This window comes from Aquarana catesbeiana, linkage group LG01 (assembly GCF_042186555.1).
Source record: "Aquarana catesbeiana isolate 2022-GZ linkage group LG01, ASM4218655v1, whole genome shotgun sequence".
In the NCBI taxonomy this organism is placed as follows: Eukaryota; Metazoa; Chordata; class Amphibia; order Anura; family Ranidae; genus Aquarana; species Aquarana catesbeiana.
This window is the reverse complement of record NC_133324.1, coordinates 668,877,864-668,895,305: the sequence shown is the minus strand read 5'-3', so window position 1 is coordinate 668,895,305 and position 17,442 is coordinate 668,877,864. Positions and strand designations below refer to the sequence as shown.

The 17,442-nt window shown below is 41.2% G+C and overlaps 1 protein-coding gene across 1 annotated transcript in view; it reads right to left on the bottom strand.

Annotated features, from left to right (window-relative positions):
• MCUB (mitochondrial calcium uniporter dominant negative subunit beta) overlaps positions 1–17,442 on the bottom strand; it is a gene marked incomplete in the record, with an annotated part of 172,853 nt that overhangs the window by 14,913 nt on the left and 140,498 nt on the right. The window contains 1 exon segment of the mRNA XM_073602272.1: positions 9,987–10,190. Within this exon segment, the coding sequence (XP_073458373.1) occupies positions 9,987–10,190 (204 nt within the window).

The following is a 17,442-nucleotide window of genomic DNA, read 5'->3' as shown; positions in this document are numbered from 1 at the left end:
CCATTCTAACACATGTGGGATCTTGAGATATAGCTTTGCACATTCACAAAGTACAACTTATACCATTAATCAGAGGATGTCATGGGTAAAGTAGTAGGCAATAACAATCACTAACAAGCAGCATAAGTGTCTCATTTGGCCAAGAAGATTTTTCTGTAACCTAGTTTTCCTTTTCTTTTTAGAAACGTGAGCATTCCTTTCACAGCAGATGCAGCTACTGCTCAACATAGCTGAAGCCAGGAGGGAGTTACAGGAGTGTAGCTACTGGGGTAAACATGGCATATCTCATAATGCTCTTCTATAGTGAAAATAAAAATCTGTCCAAAGGAAGATCAATTGATTCCAATTGTGATCATGGATGTACATGGCCATAGGGACTGACTTTAATATATTTACTAGACCTTAAACGTGGTGATATCAAACAAAAATCTATATTACTAGGAGCATTGGACTGGCTTCCATGTAATGGAGCAGTTAGTCGGATATGGGATATGTATAGCCTAAAGAAAATAATAACTAAACTTCAGCTTTACTCTACCTGGCTCTGTGTCTCATGTATCCAGTTTCAGGACTATCCTCTTTCTCTGTCCAGACCTTTATATCCTGGGTATGTTCACACTTTTAGAAAGTTAGCATTTGCAGGGCCATTTTTTAGCCAGACCGTTTGATGCCTAACAGGCTTGATATTTTACCCACGTGGTGATTTCTAGTGGTTTTTATGACCACGTTTTCTTTAACTACTGAGTTATGAGGGTTAACAACATACCAACCTGGAGGACCTTTTATGTAGTTCATGTGGTAAAAATGATAAAATGAACTTACATGTGCTTCCACTACTCACACCGCAAAATACAAACCTTTTTAAAAGAAACAGACATAACTATTGTTCTGCTACTTACTATTCCAAATAATAGCCCTTCTCTATTTTTCACCCTTTCATCTCCACTCTACATTCTTATCTGTTTTGTTTTTATTTACTAAAAATATAGAAAAGCCAAATGGGGATTTACAAGTCTCAGGAAAGCTATTTGAGAATATGAAATATCAAATGACTGTATACATTTTCATGTTTATCACACACTTAGACTGCAATTGAAGGTACATCTTAGCTGCCTTCTATTTCTAATAAATAAAAGTATCACCCTTGGCAAAGTGTACTGCATGACATGTAGTACACTAACTGCATCCAAATTTCATCAATCTAGAATACAACTGTATTACTTAACCACTTAAAGATCGCCTACCATACATATACTGAGCAAGGCGGCTCTATTGCACAAAATCACGTACCTGTACATGATTTTGTTCAATAGCCACTGGGGGGCTTGTGTGCGCCGCCGGAGCCACGGTCACACGCTGATTGGCCACAGGGGGAGCTAATCAGTGGACCCGGCAAATGCGATGTCCACCGGCCACCCGCGATCGCTCCCCACAGGGATAGAACGGTGGTCTGCCAATATAAACAAGCAGACTGCCGTGCTGTGCATCCCCAGTAATGCCACCAGATTTGTGTATCCAGAATGTAAGGAAAAGGGGGGGAAACGGTTTTAAGCTCCCCTTGCCTCATGGGATTGCGGCAGCGGGTTTCTAGTATTCCCTCAGGTTAAAAAATTGCGGGAAGATTTCCCATTGGTCCTTGGCCTCTGGAAAGGTCAGACGACACTGTTTCTGGGCAGTTTAAGGGGATTGTAGTGTAGAATTGGAAAAGCTCCTCTGTTCTAGTCAGGACTGTTAGGGAATTGAATGCAGTTAGAGAAAGTTCAGAGGTTTCTTTACCTGCTTCCGTGTTGAATAATACTGCTCCCTTGGCTGCAATATCATCTGCTAGTGAGGAAAATGGCCACGGTTTAGGCGCCATCTAGTGGAGTTAATGCTAACTGACTGACAAATTCTCAGCTTTCTTCTATAGCTGATAGTATTCATTTACAAAACACTAAATGTTCCTGAAACTTGTAGGAAGGAAGTGTTGCCATGTATCTTGTATCCTCTAGGTTTCATTTATCCGCCGGCATCAAGAAAATTTGTCGAGGGGAATTTTTGGACTTATTATCATTACTCCCCTTGTCAAAAGTTTCTTCAGAGGTCAGGTGGAAGAGAAGATAAATCTGACAATAGAAGACGGCCAATTAACAAAACTTTTCTTAAAAGGTTGCAATCCTTTTTTATATTCGCTAGCATGCTATGCAAAAAACATCCGGAGAAAAGCCTGGGTCTTTTTCAGCATTTGGACATAATTTTGGAGGCTTACAAAAACTTTGGGGGTACGGCTTGGTTTGTTTATGATGAATCATTTAGGTAAAAAATGGCGGTACACCCGTCATTACAGTGGGGAACTAAGGATATTGGCCTATGGCTGAGTCTTTTTCTTCCCCAAAGGCCAATAATTATCAGACAAGCCGCTCCCCCAAACCAAGCATCACGCTCCAATTATAGAAAAGGGGTCTCTTTTAATTTCAATGAAAACCACTGTAGATGGCCTAACTCCTGTAAGTACAGGCACGAGTGCACATTTTGTGCAGGTACTCACCTCATCTCCAAGTGTTTCAAGAAAATATCATCTTCAAACCAGTCGGCAGGTAAGGAATCCTTTTCTAAAGGCGGAGTCACCGGTGAAATGGCCCCTTGGCTCAAGGAATTCCCAGACACACAGACAGCACATCTTCTGTTTAAAGGGTTTTTCTCTGTTTTTTCTTTACCAAGTTTTAACGGGTCAGGGTGCAAGATACATTACAATTTAAAATCAATAAATGGTTTAGAAGCTATAGTGTTAGAAAAAAGACGTGAAGGCTGCTTTCAGGCTGCTGCCTATAGACCCAGCGTCATTTAATTAGTTAGGCTTCTTTCAAGGAAAATGTTATTTTGACAAATGCATGCCAATGGGCTGTTCTTTATCTTGTTCTTATTTTGAATCCTTTGCCTCTTTCCTAGAATGAGTAGTTGCAAGGGTGGTGGGTGTGAATTCCCTGATCCATTACTTGGACGATTTTCTTTTCCTAGATCCTCCTCATGCAAATACCTGTAGGGATTTATTGCTTTTTCAGTTTGCGAGGCATTTGGGGTCCCTTTAGCAAAGGAAATAACAGTTTTTCCGTCGGTTTCTTTGGATTTTTTGGGAATCACCATAGATACGGTAAATATGGAATTCAGGTTGCCCAGGGAAAAAGATCAGCAGGCTTACAGGTTGTATTATTTTGTTAATTAGGAAAAAGAAGGTTACTTTAACTACTTCCATACAGGGCATTTTCACCCTCTTCCTGCCCAAGCCAATTTTCAGCTTTCAGCGCTGTCGCACTTTGAATAACAATTGCGCGGTCATACTACACTGTACCCAAATGAAATTTTTCCCCACTAATAGAGCTTTCTTTTGGTGGTATTTGATCACCCCTGCGTTTTTTATTTCTTGTGCTATAAACAAAACAAGAGTGACAAGTTTGAAAAAACACAATATTTTTTTACTTTTTTATCCAAATTTTTTTTTTTAAAACAAATTTTTTCCTCATTTTAGGCCGATACGTATTCTTCTACATATTTTTGGTAAACAATATCGCAATAAGCATATATTTATTGGTTTGTGCAAAAGTTATAGCGTCTACAAAACAAGGGGATAGATTTATAGCATTTTTATTATTATTTTTTTTTTTTTTACTAGTAATGGCGGCGATCTGCGATTTTTATCGTGACTGCAATATTGCGGCTTACACATCGGACAATTTTGACACATTTTTGGGACCATTCACATTTATACAGCGATCCGTGCTACAAAAATGCATTGATTACTATATAAATGTGACTGGCAATGAAGGGGTTAACCAGGAGGGGGCGCTGTAGGGGTTAATGTGTTGCTAGGGAGTGATTCTAACTGTGGGGGGAGGGGATTCACAAGGGGAGGAGACCACCATCGGTCTCCTCCCATCTGACAGGACGTGAATCTGTGTGTTTACACACACAGATCCACGGTCCTGCTCGGTTACCGGGCAATCGCGGGTGCCCGGCGGACATCGCAGCCGCCAGGCACGTGCACCAGGACACGAGCGATGCGGTGAGCGCGCGCGTGCCCCCTGGGCTGCCTGGAAGGCTGCGCCATCATATGACGGCGGCCCAGAACAACAGCTGCACCGTCCCGCCGTCATATGACGGCAGGCGGGCAGCAAGTGGTTAAAAGGAGGTTCAGCCACTGCTGGGTCAGTTGGCATTTGCCTCCCATATAATGCCTGTTGGGAGGATTTTTTTCCCGGAGGCTTTACAGTGCCTTGCAAAAGTATTCACCCCCCTTGGCTTTTTACCTATTTTGTTACATTACAGCCTTTAGTTCAATGTTTTTTTAATCTGAATTATATGTGATGGATCAGAACATAATAGTCTAAGGTGAAGTAAAATTAGAAAAATATATACATAAAACTATTTTCAGAAATTAAAAAACGATAATTGGCATGTGCGTATGTATTCACCCCCTTTGTTATGAAGCTCATTAAAAGCTCTGGTCCAACCAATTACCTTCAGAAGTCACATAATTAGTGAAATGATGTCCACCTGTGTGCAAGGCCCCAGAGGCTGCAACACCTAAGCAAGAGGCACCACTAACCAAACACTGCCATGAAGACCAAGGAACTATCCAAACAAGTAAGGAACAATGTTGTTGAGAAGTACAAGTCATGGTTAGGTTATAAAAAATATCCAAATCTTTGATGATCCCTAGGAGCACCATCAAATCTATCATAACCAAATGGAAAGAACATGGCACAACAGCAAACCTGCCAAGAGACGGCCGCACACCAAAACTCACGGACTGGGCAATGAGGGCATTAATCAGAGAGGCAGCACAGAGACCTAAGGTAACCCTGGGGGAGCTGCAGAGTTCCACAGCAGAGACTGGAGTATCTGTACATAGGAAGACAATAAGCCGTATGCTCCACAGAGTTGGGCTTTAAGGCAGAGCGGCCAGAAGAAAGCCATTACTTTCAGCAAAAAACAAAATGCCACGTTTTGAGTTTGCGAAAAGGTATATGGGAGACTCCTAAAAAGCATGGTGAAAGGTGCTCTAGTCTGATGAGACTAAAATTTAACTTTCTGGCCAAAGAAAACGCTATGTCTGGCGCAAACCCAACACATCACATTACCCAAAGAACACTATCCCCACAGTGAAACATGGTGGTGGCAGCATCATGCTGTGGGGATGTTTTTCAGCAGTCAGGACTGGGAAACTGGTCAGACTTGAGGGAAAGATGGATGGTGCCAAATACAGGGATATTCTTGAACAAAACCTGTACCACTTTGTGTGTGATTTGAGGCTAGGACGGAGGTTCACCTTCCAGCAGGACAATGACCCCAAACACACTGCTAAAGCAACACTTGAGTGGTTTAAGGGGAAACATGTAAATGTGTTGGAATGGCCTAGACAAAGCCCAGATCTCAATCCAACAGAAAATCTGTGGTCAGACTTAAAGATTGCTGGTCACAAGCGCAAACCATCCAACTTGAAGTAGCTGGAGCAGTTTTGCAAGGAGTAATAGGCAAAAATCCCAGTGGTAAGATGTGGCAAGCTCATAGAGACTTATCCAAAACTTGGAGCTGTGATAGATGCAAAACGTGGCTCTACAAAGTATTGACTTTAGGGGGGTAAATAGTTATGCACATTGACTTTTTCTGTTATTTTGTCCTATTTGTTGTTTGCTTCACAATAAAAAAAAAAAACATATTCAAAGTTGTGGGCATGTACTGTAAATTAAATGATGCAAATCATCAAACAATCCATGTTTATTCCAGGCAGTGAGGCAACAAAACACAAAAAATGCCAAGGGGGGTGAATACTTTTGCAAGGCACTGTATATGGTAATAGCTGGACTCAAGTCTCCATCAGCTCATGTAAGATTATCACACGACATACTGGAGGATTTAATAGCTTGGTTATGGTTTCTGGAATACTTCAACGGCAGGGCGGATTGGCAAAGAGATTTTGTCACGGATGGGGATTTCTGTCTTCGGACGGATTCTGCCGGGTCTCTGGGATTTGGGGCCATATGGAAAACACATTGGTGCGCTGAGCCCTGGGATCCTGCGTGGAAGCTCAAGGGCTACTTAAAAAACAGTGTTTTGATAGAACTATTCCCTATTTTGGTGGCAATTGATCTTCGGGGCACTTATTTTAAAAACAGGTGAATCCTCTTTAGTACAGACAGTAAAGATGTTATGTATGCATTAAACTGCTTATCCTCAAAGTCTCCGCCAGTCATTGTTCTGCTGAGGCATTTAATTTTTAAATGTTTGAGACTGAACATTTGGATTAAAGCAAAATTTATACCCGGCAGAACAAATGACTTGGCAAGCGCTTTATCTTGGTTTAGCTGTTATTCTTGAACTAACTTCTCAGTTAAAACTTCTCCTGGTCGCATGTGAATAAAGTTTTTTCAGGAGTCTCTTTCTTAAATTGAACAATCGTAAAAAAAAATAAATGTAAAAGTAATATCTGCGCTTGGTAGGTGAAAAAGTATGCGATATTTAAATAAGGAAATGGATCCTGCAGCTGAACACTATAACCCAGATATTGGGCACCAGACAAAACATTCAGGTAATGAAGTGCAGCGCTGGGTTGTGCACAAAATGACCCTATATATAAATGAAATGTGCGAATAAAGTGCAAATGTGCAATACAATATACAGCATCAACGGAAGAAAGTGATAATATGCAGAGAGGGAAAAAAATCCAAATAGTGTAGAGCAGTGATTGCGAACCTTGGCACCCCAGATGTTTTGGAACTACATTTCCCACAATGTTCATGGGAAATGTAGTTCCAAAACATCTGGGGTGCCAAGGTTTGCCATTACTGGTGTAGAGTGTCTCTTAAGGCATTTCATTGATAAAAAAAACTGCAATACTGCATACATAAAAAACTTTGGAAAGAGTTCTCCAGTTCGAGTGAACACAGAAATGTTCCTTGCAAGAAAAAATTCATACAGGTCCATAGAATCAAATGGCGCATGCGCAGAACGTGTGTGTGTGTGTGTAGCGTCCTAGTGATCGTTTCGTCATATGTGAAGTCATCAGGGGTTTCGGGTCGCTATGCACACACGTTCTGCGCATACGCGATTTGATTCTATGGACCTGTATGGATTTTTTCTTGCAAGGAACATTTCTGTGTTCACTCGAACTGGAGAACTTTTGCGAAGTTTTTTATGTATGCAGTATTGCAGTTTTTTTTTTTATCAATAAAACGCCTAAGAGACACTCTGCATTTTTTTTCCTCTTTGTATATTATCACTTCCTGCCGTTGATGCTGTCTGGCAACCATCTGATGTGCCCGGATCTTTTGGGAGAGGGACGCCTGAGCATGTCATGAGTGGATACTCGATCCTACTAAGCGCTGTTTGACCCCCCTGAGTAAGGGAGGTCAAAGGCTTTCTGGTAAGCATTTATCCTAATAAGGTGATGGTTATCACGGTGTCAAGCACTTGGTCTACACTCCATATTGCACTTGAAATCACTTTCATTGGATTTCAGCTACATATGAACTTTTTTGATATCAGCTTTTGCCCTTTTTTTTGCACTTATATTGTACTTTAAGCACGTCTGTGCATTTCTTTGTATGCATTTCGTTGTTTGCTTTATTGCACATTAATCGCATAGAATTGCATGTTTGGCATTGCTCCATTTTTTTGGCTGTATATTGTATTGCACATTCATTGCACTGAATTGCACATTTGCACTTTATTCACACATTTCATTTATATATAGGGTCATTTTGTGCACAACCTAGCGCTGCATTTCATTACTTGTTAAATTGAACAGAATTCCGTCTTTTCATTTTTTTCATGGCAAGGCAAGCCTTGAAATGCTATAAAAAAATCAAATAAGGTTGAGGATTCTAGGAAGCCAATATCCACAGAGGTTCTGGGTAGGCTTTGCAAGGCTGCAGAGACAGTCTGTTGGTCAGAGTTACTTTAAAGTATCATTACTTAAAATTAAAATTATTTTCTATTGCATTCTTTGCAGCTCTAAGAATCTCAGAGCTGGTCACTCCAGCTAAGCATAAAAAAGGGGGACTACAATGGGAAGACGTGTTGGTAGGTGAGGCTTCAGTTAAAATCTGTATTAGATAGTCAAAAACGGATCAAACTGGTAAAGGATCTTGGTTAGTATTAAATGTTTGTAGCAATTCACTGCTTTGCCCAGTGGCATTGTTAAAAGATTACGTTAAGCATAGGCCAGCGGTTAAAGGGCAGTTTTTCGTACATAGTGACGACAAATTCACATTTTTACAGGCGTTCAAAAAGTGCAAGCATATTTTAGGTTTGGACGATGCACGTCTGAGATCACATTCCTTTAGAATAGGGGCAGCCACGGAAGCAGCTAGACTAGGTCTCAGTGAAGGCTTGATCAAGAGAATACGTAGATATAAATCGAATAGTTTCTTATTATACGTTCGTCCTAACTTTTTCATTTGAATACTTTCAGGTCCCCAGAAAATAGTCTGGATTATCGGACATTCATTCGTACATTGGGCCAGCAAGAGAGCGGAGAGAGTATGTTTTAAAAATTTGGGTTTAAACCAAACAGATTTCAAAGTAATGTGGCATGGGAAGCACGGAATGGTTTGGTCAGACTTATTTAGTGAGTTAGGTATTTTATATTTAAAGTGGCCAGCTCCTGATATTTTAATCTTGAATTTTGGAGGATTTGGGTAAGGTTAAAACCCTCGATTTAGTTTTCACAATCAGGGACGATTTGTTAAGATTTAATTTTTCCTCCACAGGGACAGTTCTGATTTATTTCAGAAATTATCCCTAGGTTGTAATGGTTAAACTCAGATTTCTTACGCCCCTTAGAAAAAGTAAGAAAAAGGGTTAACTGGGCAATACAGAAGTTTTTAAGTTCTCTCAGGGGATTTTCTTATAGGCACACTGAATTAGAGGTTGGGATTCTAGGTTTGTATAGAAGGAATGGAGTCCATTTGACGGAGATAGGTTTGGACATTCTCAATGCTGGTCTCAGCACATGCATTGAAAAGGCCGCGGTTATAGGGTGTGGGTAACAGGTGTTTACCACCTCTCTTTTGGGAGATTCCCCTTTACTTGAGTATACAGCTTGAGCCGTAGTGGCTGAGCTGTTTTACGTGTTCTAAAGTTTAACTTTTAATATTTATTTATTAAAGCCAATAATAAAGGCTGCGGCCAAATATTTTTCCAATCAAAAGTATTGGTGTGTTTTCCTGTGCCAAAATTGGGGACAATTTTAAGCCCCCCTTGCCTCATGGGATTGCGGCAGCGGGGTTTCTAGTATTCCTTAAGTCTAAAAAATTGCAGGAAGACTTCCCATTGGTCCTTGGCCTCTGGAAAGGTCAGGTGACACTGTATCTGGGCCGTTTAAGGGGATTGTAGTGTAGAATTGGAAAGGATCCCCTCAAGTTTTAAAAATTGCAGGAATACTTCCCATTGGCCCTTTTTACTCTTGGTAGGTCAGGTGACCACTGTATCTGGGCAGTTTAGGGGGTTTTCTGTGTGAATTTTCAAATAAAAAGAGGGGTTCCGAGCCCCAGAGGTTCAGTCACCTCAGTAGCAACAGCTGTGGTGTTCCCTCCTACTCTCCCTAAGTTGCAGCTTTTAACTTTATTATGTGGCTAGTGTCACCTTTCAAGGGGGACAGTTTATTTTATACAAAGTTAAACAAGTTATTTAAAGTTGTTAAAATTATATGATTAAAGTGGGGAGATTCCCCTTTATTTGATTATACAGCTTGAGCCATAGTGGCTGAGCTGTTTTACGTGTTCTAAACTTTAACTTTTAATATTTAATTATTAAAGCCAATAACAAAGGCCGCAGCCAAATATTTTTCCAATCAAAGGTATTAGTGTGTTTTATTGTGTCAAAATTCTGCTGACTGCTATCCCATATTAATAGCGGATCTCTAGAGTATGAAAATGAATATGCATAAATCACCCGTTGAACTGTATCATAACATAAAACCAGTTTTATTGCTTGATCATTCTACTCACCAGGTTGGTTAGAAGATAATATGCATAGAAGGCAATGACATTTCCATAGGTGAGGAAGTATGTAACAGGCTCCATAATATCCCAAGAGTAGACCCACCATGTGAGATAGCCTAAAGCTCCTCCCTGTGTGGACAGCACTGCCAATCCAGTCCAAATAAGAATCTTGCTTCTGGCTTCTGATTTAGCAATTATATCCAACCTAATCTAAAAAAAAAACAGAAAGATGAATTAGCAGTGTATGTAATATATGTTATGTTCCATCCAATCTCATTCTGCTGGTGGATTTCAGAATAGGCATATAGACAGCTCTATATTCCATGCTGCATCCTGTTGCCATATCATCATGGTCAGAAAATGTAGCAGGGACTACAGAACTGGTTGACATTCTTTGTCAAAGCTTTACCAGTAAAAGCTATGTCACTGACTCAATGTCAACTTCTACACAATCCAATGCATCTGTCATTGTCTAACAACAAATCACAATTTTTCTTTCTAGTTTACACCTACACTGGAAAATGTAAATGTATGTATAGATAAAACTTTTTGATTGTTTTGGATGCATTAAGGGAAGGGTTAAAATCCCTATCAGGATATTTTTGCTGTCCGTTGCCTGCTTGGGAGATTTCCCTTCACTTACCAATTTGTTACCTTTTTGGCAATTCCACATATTGTAGAACCCAATATGATTACCGGTTGAGGAGACCTAGAGATATCCCTTGTGCTCTTATCAAGACCAGTTGAGGAGGTCCATCCACCTGTGCCTGCCTGCTCCAGAAGCAACCCACACATGTAGAATTCCTTGTTACTATCTATCATGTGTTTGGTTTTATTCCTAAATTGTAAGTTTATTCATAGGGCATTACTGTGTTGTAAAAATTTAACATATTGTTTTGATAAAATATATATATATATATATATATATATATATATATATATATATATATATATATATATATATATATATATATATATATATATATATATATATTTATATATATACACACACACACACACACAGTTGGGCTCATAAGTTTACATACTCTGGCAGAATTTATGATTTCTTGGCCATTTTTCAGAGAAGATGAATAACACAAACTTTTCTTTCACTCATGGTTAGTGTTTGGCTGAAGCCATTTATTATCCATCAACCGTGTTTACTCTTTTTAAATCATAATGGCAACAGAAACTACCCAAATGACCCTGATCAAAAGTTTACATACCCTGGTGATTTTGGCCTGAGAACATGCACACAAGTTGACACAAAGGGGTTTGAATGGCTATTAAAGGTAACCATCATCACCTGTGATCGGTTTGCTTGTAATTAGTGTGTGTGTATAAAAGGTCAATGAGTTTCTGGACTCGTGACAGACCCTTGCATCTTTCATCCAGTGGTACAGAGACTATTCTGGATTCTGAGTCATGGGGAAAGCAAAAGAATTGTCAAAGGATCTGCAGGAAAAGATGAACTGTATAAAACAGAAAAGGGATATAAAAAGATATCCAAGGAATTGAGAATGTCTATCAGCAGTGTTCAAACTCTAATCAAGAAGTGGAAAATGAGGGGTTTTGTTGAAACCAAACCACGGTCAGGTAGACAAACTAGAATTTCAGCCACCACTGCAAAGAAAATTATTCGGGATACAAAGAAAAACCCACAAATAACTTCAGGTGGTGTGGCTGTTGGCTGTTTCAAGATGCACAATAATGAGGCACTTGAAGAAAGATGGGCTGCATGGTCGAGTCGCCAGAAGAAAGCCATTACTACAAAAATGCCACAAAGTATCCCGCTTACAATACGCCAAACAGCACAGAGGCAAGCCTCAAACCTTCTGGCACAAAGTCATTTGGAGTGATGAGACCAAAATTGAGCTTTTTGGCCACAACCATAAACGCTACATTTGGAGAGGAGTCAACAAGGCCAATGATGAAAGGTACACCATTCCTACTGTGAAACACGGAGGTGGATCCCTGATGTTTTGGGGATGTGTGAGCCACAAAAGGCACAGGAAATTTGGTCAAAACTGATTGCAAGATGAATGCAGTATGTTATCAAAAAATACTGGAGGAACATTTGCATTCATCAGCCAGTAAGCTGCACATGGGACCTACTTGGTCATTCCAACATGACAATGATCCAAAACATAAGGCCAAGTCAACCTGTCATTGGCTACAGCAGAAGAAAGTGAAGGTTCTGGAGTGGCCATCTCAGTCTCCTGACCTCAATATCATTGAGCCACTCTGGGGAGATCTCAAACCTGCAGTTCATGCAAGACAGCCCAAGAATTGTGAGGCTTTTTGCCAAGAGGAATGGGCAGCTTTACCATCTGAGAAGATAAAGAGCCTCATCCACAAATACCACAAAAGACTTTAAGCTGTCATTGATGTTAAAGGGGGCAATACACAGTATTAAGAACTGGGGTATGTAAACCTTTGATCGGGGTAATTTGGGTAGTTTCTGTCGCCATTATGATTTAAAAAGAGTAAACACAGTTGATTGATAATAAATGGGATCAGCCAAACACTAACCATGAGTGAAAGAAAAGTTTATGTGTTATTCAAATTCTCTGAAAAATGACCAAGAAATCAAATTTTGCCAGGGTATGTAAACTTATGAGCACAACTGCAATATATATATATATATATATATATATATATATATATATATATATATATATATATTTGTTACGTTTCAACCACCAACAATGCTGACCCCCTGAAAAAAAAGACTGCATAGAGTTGAAACGTGTCAGAGTTTAGCCTCTTGTTGATGGTGTATTTTCTCAGTGTCCAATTGTGTGGATTCAAGCCCGTACCACCTACAATATACATTTTTTATTGTGCATTATTTATGCTGTTTTATATGTGTGCTCTTGCACTATACAGTCCCTGCTGTTTCAGGGTTCATTTAAATGTTATTGAATAAAAATTTTGCAATTTTATACATCCCCCCTTTTTTTCGTATTTACATTTATGGTTACCCTCAGTATCTGAAAGTCCCAAGCCTCATTTTGTTCACTTAAGTGGGTTTCTTTCTGTCTGAGAATGCTGCAGGAAGAGAGAAGATATCTCACTGAAGTCATTGGAACAAGTGTCTCCACTAGAAGATTTCCCCTAATTTCTTGCTCTGGTGACAACTCTATGGCCCCTTTCACACATGCAGACCATTTGTCCATTTTCCATCTATCTGTTTACGGATGAAAAACGAATATCAATGAATCTATAGAAAAACGGATGTAAATGGATGATCATCCATGTACATTCACTTCCACCATCCATTTTTTTGGAACGGATCAAAGTCCTATTTTTCTTCCGTTCAAATACGGATCAGACAAAAAACAGATGTAAACTGACAATCCATTCATTTTTGCATGAAAAAATGGCTCCAGGACTCAAGTGGTTAATGACTCTAGCTTCAGGATGTAAAAAAACGTATGTAAAAATGCATGAAAAACGTTCTTTGAAAAAACGAGACTAAACTGATGAATTTAACGATCCGCATGTGCGGTCTGGATTCCCCCCACTTTCTGTTACAGTGGTCTCAATGAGAAAAACAGAGGGTGAATCACAGCAATTAAAGCAGTCCCATGCTGTATCAGCTCCATCATTACTGCACATGCGCAGAAGAGCTCTGTTTGGCCTTCATGTCCTGGCGGAGCTCTTCAGCACATCTGCGCACATGCAGTTCATTTTATTTATTACAGGTACTTATAGACGCCATCAATTTACGGAGCGCTTTACATATTTTACATTCACATCAGTCCCTACCCTTAATGAGCTTGCAATCTAAGTTTCCATGCATGTGCAAAAAAGGAGAAGGTTTGGGGCTTCCCTGATAGCCAATCTTTGCACAAGCAGGAAATCCTGCTTGTGCGCAGATAGTCAGGAAAATCAGCATGAGTGCAGTTGTACCACAGGGCACACTTGGGACCCGAAACCTTGTGGCACTCATACAAATGCTTGGTATTGACGCAACCCAACTAAATGGCACTAAATTGCACCCAATCCTCTCTTCCCTAGCACATCCAAACCTCCCATCATACATGAAAACTTGGGAGAGAGAACCCCAGACCAATCTACCACCTAAAGACTAGGAAAATGTTTAATTCTAACCCATATACTATCCACAGGGAGAAAGGGTTTAAAAGAGAACTATGGGTTTGGCTTCTCCCACCCCCCATTATACTTACCTAGGTGGTGATGCTGCTTCTGTCCTCCGGCGTCTTTGCACTAAGAACCGAGCCATCGCCCGATGGCTTGGTTCTCTCAGCTCCCCAAGCAGAGAGCTGCTGCCTGTCAGCCAGCAGCTCTCCGCTGTGCTCCTCCACCCTCACTGGAATGCTAAGCTGTGGAGGGGAAGGGAGCAGCTGTCTCAGCAGCTCGCTAAGACGGCTATCGGTCCAGGCACCTAGCGGATCCAGACTCCCAGAGTCAGGATGACACGGTGCCTGGACTGATCTGTGTGATGTCAGCAGAGAGCAGACTTCAGACCGCTCTCTGCTGAAAACGGGTCACAGGAGTGCAAAATTAATTGCACTCCAGTGACCCATAGGAGAAGTTCAGCCAAAACGAGCTCAGGCAGGACTTCTCATTTAAGGTAAAACCTAAGGCAAAACGTTTCCTTCATTTTGGATTGGCGGGGATGGGTATAATCTCTGTAAGGTTTATTTTTAACATCTGTGTCCCTTTAGCCATAATTCCCTGGACTCTCTGTCCAATAGCCAAAACAGGAAGTGAGAGAAAATCACTCAAAACTGAGGAAATCCCTGGTTGTCACCGGGGTCAACAGAATTAGCGTCTCCATTGGAAAACATCCCCTTCATTCCTTTTCTAGGGACAATTCAAAATGTAGGGTTTATTTTTACTTTCACTGTCATTGATAACGATAAATGGGACTATGGGATAACGATAAATGGGACTAATATAGAGGATGAATCTCCCCCTAGAAGGGCACAGACAGCAATAAAAACTGACAGGTGTTCTAATCCCTCTCCATTCCATCCAAACAATAAAGTTTGCATTTAGTTATACTTTAGACTCATCACAACATGGTACATTTGCCCTGCTATCCTCAATCATTTTAATCCTACACTCCTTGCTACTTGTTTGAGATGCCACAAATCCAAAGGAACTATGCTCCAGACGAGGTGGGATGGCCCCCAATTACCATATTTATCAGCGTAGAACACGCACTTTTTCCTCCTGAGAATCAAGGGGGGAAAACATGGGTGCATGTTATGCGCCGATTCCTGACTGCCTCGGAGAGGAAGGAGGGGGTGAGTGCCACCGGATTACACAGAGCCGGGATCTCTTGTGTACCCAGCGCTCAGTCATACCCAGTTCCGCCTTCTGGCCCGGCATTGGACCACTGTTCTGTCTATAATAGGAGCTGGGCCAGGAGGCAGGACTGCGAGTGACTGTGAGCACCGGGTACACAGGAGATCCCGCCTCTGTGTAACCTGGCACTGGTGTGGCTGAAAAGATGGGCAAAGGCTAGGCTGCAGATGGTCACATATCAGGCTACATTGATGAGCAATGGTGAGGCTGAAGATGGGCAATGGCGAGGCTGCATTGATGGGCAATGGCGAGGCTGCATTGATGGGCAATGGCGAGGCTGCATTGATGGGCAATGGCGAGGCTGCATTGATGGGCAATGGCGAGGCTGCATTGATGGGCAATGGCGAGGCTGCATTGATGGGCAATGGCGAGGCTGCATTGATGGGCAATGGCGAAGCTGCATTGATGGGCAATGGCGAGGCTGCATTGATGGGCACTGGCGAGGCTGCATTGATGGGCACTGGCGAGGCTGCATTGATGGGCACTGGCGAGGCTGCATTGATGGGCACTGGCGAGGCTGCATTGATGGGCACTGGCGAGGCTGCATTGATGGGCACTGGCGAGGCTGCATTGATGGGCACTGGCGAGGCTGCACTGATGGGCACTGATAACTGTGACCCTTATTTAGCTTTAAAGTTCTGTATTTAAAATGTAAGTTTTTTCCTGAAACTTCCCTCCTAAAATTAAAGGTGGGTGTTATACGCCGATAAATACGGTAAATCATTCGGTGTAAAAATCTTTAAAATTTATTGTGAAATCATAGTGATGGTCCCAGGATCTATAAAATTGGCAAAGAAATATGTCCTAAGTCATTTCCTGCTATGTTAGAATGGTCATACTCCATCAAAGGCAGATTCACAAACCTACCTTCCCTGGTGGAATGGGCAGTAGGACTTCATTGGAGATTTGGAACGTTTTTGCCTCAAAAAATGATAGCTACCTCTACTGGACCCACATGGCCATGATGGAGTACTCTCTGCTATCCCCTCCTCCCCCAATCTTTCTTGTCCTACTAACTGCATTCCTTCCTCCTTTCCTCTCCATCCCCTACAGTTTCATTGTGCTTTAATTCCTCCCCTCCATTCTCCAAACGACTGGTTTCACTCACTAGGTGAATGCCCCAGTTAATGTTACAATTTATTCCTGAACATTTACCCTGAAACAATCCTGACAAAATATACACTTAACAGACTAGTTGTTTTAGTACTGGATGAAGTAAGCACCCTGTGTGAGGGAAACCACACCATGTTTTTCAGTGCGTCAGTGAGTTAAAAGCACCCTGAGCATTTTCTGTGCAGCTGTGCAAATTAGTGATATTTACACCCTCTCCCGCAGCCGCATATATGTGAACATGGCCTAAAAGAATGTTTCTCAAGACTACAAACAAGGTAAACAGGGCTGAAGTAAGGTGGCGGCTCATGTGTACTGTTTTTTACAACATAGCACAAGGGGATGTTTCATATTTCTGATGTTCTTAAGGGCCTATTCACACCTGTGCATAAACGTTGAAATGAATGTGGTTACACACGTGTGAGTATTCGGTATTAAAAGTAACAAAAGTAAGACTTTTAAACATAACTTTCTCCCCATTTTACAAACGATCCGTAAGGATTTCCTTTCTTGGAAATAGTAGTTATCCTGGTTCAGACACTAACGTGTTAAAAATGAATGTGATGCTCATGAGCCTATATTTGCTTCAAACCCTTCCTGTTCATATTCCTCGGACATATTTTCTCTCGCATAGGACAGAGTTTACCTGCTATGTTTGGCAGGGTAAATTATCTTGCATTAGCAGAGACATGCTAACAAGATCGAAAGACATGGGAGGGGTGGGCTTACAAGACCCTGTTATTGACTGGCACAAACACAGGGCTTTTAATTATGGGTCTCACAGCACAATTCACCAATTCCCTTGATAGGACTTCCATGGTCTGGTCAGCTCACTACCCTCTCTCTACAGAAACATCTGGTCATAGGACCAACATTGAGAAAACTAGATAGTTTACCGTAATGGGCAGCAGCAGTTATCCCTCTCTACTGACCCATACATTGACTCACTCAATGTTTCTCCCTGGACACATTGATAGAATGTTTCAGGCTTGGGCTGCCAATGGCCTCACTA